The 5,603-nt window shown below is 44.5% G+C and overlaps 1 protein-coding gene across 1 annotated transcript; it reads right to left on the bottom strand.

The window, feature by feature from the left end:
• Window positions 1–611: 611 nt before the first annotated feature.
• LOC310657712 (ferritin heavy chain A-like) lies at window positions 612–5,362 on the bottom strand (the record flags this gene model as incomplete). Its single annotated transcript, XM_083398826.1, has 4 exons — window positions 5,162–5,362; window positions 2,236–2,382; window positions 1,398–1,523; window positions 612–779 (listed from the first exon to the last, which is right to left on the bottom strand). The coding sequence occupies exons 1-4, from the start codon at window positions 5,261–5,263 to the stop codon at window positions 612–614; spliced, it is 543 nt and encodes a 180-aa protein (XP_083254952.1). The 5' UTR covers window positions 5,264–5,362.
• Between the last annotated feature and the right edge of the window lie 241 nt (window positions 5,363–5,603).

Here is a 5,603-nt window from a genome sequence, read left to right as displayed (position 1 = left end):
TACTGTCCACAAGAGTAGTTTTACATCTCTAGTCAAGATGTGTACTGCTACCAAACATGGAGAGGGCAACCAACGTGGATCAGAAGATTTTATTAAAACCTCCATTCCATCCTTTCATGAATTGGTTTCAGAGGGGACCCATAATGTGCCCACGCACTGTATATCAGACTTAACTAACCTGGTGCCCTCCAGATATTTTAGACTGCAGCTCCCATCAGCCCCAACAGAGGATGATGGGAGCTGTAGTCCAATCATCTGGGGGACATCAGGCTAGTGTAGATTAGTAGTTCTTAAACATTCTTACCCACCCTCCAACACTTGAAATTTGTTGAACAGACCACTCTGCCTCTTTTAGCAGTTCTAAGGCACTGTACTAGTGGCTATAATTTTTAATTGTGTTGGTATAAATATGCCATGGACCACTCTAATGAAGCTTGTAGACCACAGTTTGGGAACCTCTGCTCTAAATAGATCTGAAAGAAATCAGTTTGCTTTGAGTGTACGAGACAATCCAGCAACTTCTCCAATAATATAAGGGCACCACACATACACACCACTTTGCATTTAGGACAATAATTTATTTTTTTAACACCATCATATGCTATAACATTTTAAGATGCTGCACAGTTGCTCTCTCCCAAGGTGAGCTTGTCAAAGAGGTAATCTCCTGTGCCATTCTGGGGCACCCCCAGGCGCCTCAGGTTCGTGAGGTGGTCTCCAAGCAGCTTGATGGCCTTCACCTGCTCTTCCAGGTATTCCGTCTCCAGGAAGTCACATAGCTGAAAAGATCAGAGACAAGCTTTGGTCAACTACACAAGTATTTACTGCAAGGTTATAGAATAGTATAGATAATGGGGAACTTCTGGCCCTCCAGATGTTGTTGGACTTCAGATCCCACCAGCTAGCCTGGACAGCAGTCAGATAGCTGTAATCCAACAACATCTGGATTACCACAGATACCCTACCCCTGGTTTAAGACAAGCTTTTGTGAACCTGTCCTCAAACAAGAAGGACATAAGGGGGAATAAGGCATGTGGCATTAACCTTCTCTAGATGACAAGCTAAGCCAACAGACACTCATGGTACCAAATCATGGAAAGGCTTTCTAGATTTAAATAATAATTTTATGGATTGTAGGAAAGACTGTTATACACCAAACAGGCCTGCTTGCCAAGAAAAGAAGCAGTTGACAGATTTGTCCATCTCTAGTTGAGTCTTCCTGTTTTCAAATGCCATGGAGGCAGGAAAGAAGTAAAAGGCATTGGTTTTATGGAAGGAAGGAAAGCTTTTTTATATAGCTTTTTCCTCTATCACAGCTAACTATGGTGCATTCAGCCCTCTAAGCCTCCTAAATATAAGGAAGGCTTCTGGACAATGTGGCATTACTGAAAACTCACATGAGGGTCTCCCTTCTCTGTTGCGAGCTTGTGCAGATCAAGCAAGGCCTGGTTCACCACCTTCTCCAGCTCCAGGGCAGACTGCAGGGCATCCAGGCTGTTGCCCCACTCGTCCTTCTCTGGTTTCTGTGCAAGAGTTGGATGCAAGGATGAGAGGTAAGGGCATAGCTGTCAACTTACAGATTTGAAAATAAGTGACCAACAGCCTTGCAAATAAGGGACCAGCAGCCAAAATAAGGGACCTGCAGCCTCACCTGTTCCGGGCACTCCTGTCCTCCTGCAGTCTGGTCAAACTCATGCTGGTAGCTTCAAGAACACTGTCCAACCAACTTTGTAACCAGAGGTTCAAGTGAATAGAACCTGAATCACATGCACCACAAGGCCTATGCAGCCTCAACTTAAGATGGCTCCCCGGCCTGGCTTTGCACTGCAAAGTTTGCAGCAGCACGTGCAACAAAATGGCATCCGGCATTCAAAAAACCCCTCAGCTTGCATTAACTAGCCACACACAAGGCATGCAAGCTCCACCCCCCCAGTCGTTATTAGACTTATTGGGTGAGCAACACAGCCAAGCAACACAGTTGGAGCCTCCCTCCTCCCTGGCCGGCAGGGAGGGAGGGAGAGGAGATGCTTCCTTTGAAATTTAAGGGACATCATTTAAGGGACATTTAAGGGACATCCATCAATAAAGGACAGCAGCAGGACATGGCGCTGGAATAAGGGACTGTCCCTTCAAATAAAGGACACTTGACAGCTATGGGTAAGGGATATTGCATCAGGGCCCAAGATATTCTTTTATGTTCAGCCCAGCCCAAAGACCTCTCGCTTTTCACCTCACCTTGATGTCCTTCAGCAGGATGCGTCCTCCCCGCTTGTTCTGGTACTGCAGGAACTTCTCTGCATGCTTCCTCTCTTCCTGGGATTGCTCTTTCAGGAACTTCGCCAAGTGACGCAAGGCAACATCATCACGGTCAAAGTGGTAGGACTGGAAGGAGACAAAGTTACTAGATTTCAGGGTGGATAATTTTTTTTAAAAAAATAATATTTATTGGAAATTTAAAGTTACAAGAGAAAGAAAGAAAAAAAAAACAGGAAAAGCAAAAAAGCAGAATTAACAATACAAATCAATAAAAAAAGAATAAAAAAGGAATACACCAACATCAAAAACAAAAACAAAAAAAGTAAATTTAAAAACAAATCCAATAATTCAATATTCTTATCTTCATTAACTTATTTCCTTGACCTCCTCACACCTCCCTCTTTTGTATTCTAATTATAATAATAATAATAATAATAATTTATTATTTGTACCCCGCCCATCTGGCTGGGTTTCCCCAGCCACTCTGGGCGGCTTCCATAGAAACAAAAAATACAATAAAATATCACAGATTAAAAACTTCCCTGAACAGGGCTGCCTTAAGATGTCTTCTGAATGTCAGGTAGTTATTTATCGCTTTGACATCTGCTGGGAGGGCGTTCCACAGGGCGGGCGCCACTACCGAGAAGGCCCTCTGCCTGGTTCCCTGTAGCTTTACTTCTCGCAATGAGGGAACCGCCAGGAGGCCCTCGGAGCTGGACCTCAGTGTCCGGGCAGAACGATGGGGGTGGAGACGCTCCTTCAGGTATACTGGGCCGAGGCCGTTTAGGGCTTTAAAGGTCAAGACCAACACTTTGAATTGTGCTCGGAAACGTACTGGGAGCCAATGTAGGTCTTTCAAGACCGGTGTTATGTGGTCTCGGCGGCCGCCCCCAGTCACCAGTCTAGCTGCCGCATTCTGGATTAGTTGTAGTTTCCGAGTCACCTTCAAAGGTAGCCCCACGTAGAGCGCATTGCAGTAGTCCAAGCGGGAGATAACCAGAGCATGCACCACTCTGGCGAGACAGTCCGCGGGCAGGTAGGGTCTCAGCCTGCGTACCAGGTGGAGTTGGTAGACAGCTGCCCTGGATACAGAATTGACCTGTGCCTCCATGGACAGCTGTGAGTCCAAAATGACTCCCAGGCTTCGCACCTGGTCCTTCAGGGGCACAGTTACCCTATTCAGGACCAGGGAGTCCTCCACACCAGCCCGCCTCCTGTCCCCCAAAAACAGTACTTCTGTCTTGTCAGGATTCAACCTCAATCCATTAGCCGCCATCCATCCTCCAACCGCCTCCAGGCACTCACACAGGACCTTCACCGCCTTCACTGGTTCTGATTTGAAAGAGAGGTAGAGCTGGGTATCATCTGCATATTGATGGACACCCAGTCCAAACCCCCTGATGATCTCTCCCAGCGGCTTCATATAGATGTTAAAAAGCATGGGGGAGAGGACGGAACCCTGAGGCACCCCACAAGTGAGGGCCCAGGGGTCTGAACACTCATCCCCCACCACCACTTTCTGAACACGGCCCAGGAGGAAGGAGCGAAACCACTGTATAACAGTGCCCCCAGCTCCCAGCCCCTCTAGACGGTCCAGAAGGATGTTATGGTCGATTGTATCAAAGGCCGCTGAGAGATCCAGCAGAACCAGGAAACAACTCTCACCTTTGTCCCTAGCTCTCCGGAGATCATCAACCAGCGCGACCAAGGCAGTTTCAGTCCCATGGTGAGGCCTGAATCCCGATTGGAAGGGATCCAAATGGTCCGCATCCTCCAGGCGTGCCTGGAGTTGTTCAGCAACCACGCGCTCAATCACCTTGCCCAAGAATGGAAGATTTGAGACTATTAATTATCTCAGCAAATCCTTTCCATCTTTCACTATATTCTGTCCTTTAATTATCTTAATTTATTTCGGCCTTATCTCACCATAAAACGAAAAAAACCCTAGAGTTTAAAAAATTATTTGTACATAACTCCTTATAACATTTCTACAGGGGGGTGGATAAAAATTAACGTATTTTTTAAAAACAAAAAATTTGAATTTTTAAAATTTTAATTGGATTTTTAAAATTTAAATTGGATTTTTAAAATAAAATTCTTTGGGAGGAAAAATCTTTCTAAAGTTAGTTTTCTATTTAAGTTACATTATAGTCCAAAGGCTATTTATCAGGAAATAAGGATTTGTTTTAAGTTTTTCATGTGTGCTAAAACTCAGTCTAAGTTTTTTTAAAAAATTGTTTAACCACATCAGGTAACAAACATGGATACATATGCTATAATGTTATTGTTTTAGTTAATTGTTTAAATTGTTAAGGAAATGATTATTCTCCTCCTAATAAAGTACAGCAGAAAAGGTGTCCAAATATAAACAGTTAACTTATTAAACCTCACAATTTCATAATTATCTATTGTATAACCAAATCAGTAATTTCTGATATAACTGTAAAAAACTACTCAGAAAATTTATTCCAAAAATGAAACCTTCATCTGGTTGTAAATATTAAGATTACACCAGCAAGGATGAGTCTTTCTGTAAAAAAAATATGATTTAAATCAAGTCTTACTGACTAGCGATTTAAATCAAATCCACCCTGCTAGATGGCAACATTTGGATGGGCCATATGGTTGCCTGGCTTATTCAACAGGACTACGTTCTCCCAACTTCATAGAGAAACATCTAACACCTGCAAGATCCCATAGGCATTAATAGTGGAGGACATTTGAGGAACCTTGCAAGGCTAAGGAACCTATCTGCCAAGCCTTATCAGAAGGCTTGTGAACTCAGTGCACATTAGCTGTGAAGAGATATGCATGGGATCAGACCAAGGGTGAAATTACATGGGGGGGGGTGGAGCCAGTGAAGTTTATTCTCCCCAACAAGCAAAGATAGCAAAGAAGAACTTACCATGGAGAGGTAGAAGTAGCTAGCATAGAGCTCCAGGTTAATCATTCGGTTTACGGCAGCTTGGCAGTCAGCATGGTAGTTCTGGCACACCTGAGACACCATCTTCGCGTTACACCAAGCACAATCAGCAACAACAAACAGTAACACAAGCGTCCTGTAGAGCTGCTTGGATCCCAGGTGTTATATGTATGCCATTTAGAGGCAGGCCAGCTAGTGATTAGCAGCAGTGCTGCCCAATAGAATTTCTCTTCCAATTGGCTTTGTGGGTGGGTTAATGACTCAGCTGTTGGTCGGCAGGTGGGGGGGGGGGGGAAGGGAGGGAGAGAGAGCCTGCAGCTGTGCTGAACAAAGGCTCTGCCTTATCTCATAGCCTTTTGGCCTGAAGGAGGAGTTATGTGGCTCTCCCTTATTCACGGGGGGTCTAATCATGAAAAGAGCCCTG

The sequence above is a fragment of the Podarcis tiliguerta genome, assembly GCF_965153285.1.
Source record: "Podarcis tiliguerta genome assembly, chromosome: 9".
NCBI classification, from domain to species: domain Eukaryota; kingdom Metazoa; phylum Chordata; class Lepidosauria; order Squamata; family Lacertidae; genus Podarcis; species Podarcis tiliguerta.
Note: the sequence above shows the minus strand (reverse complement) of the source record. Positions and strands in the feature narration are given on the sequence as shown.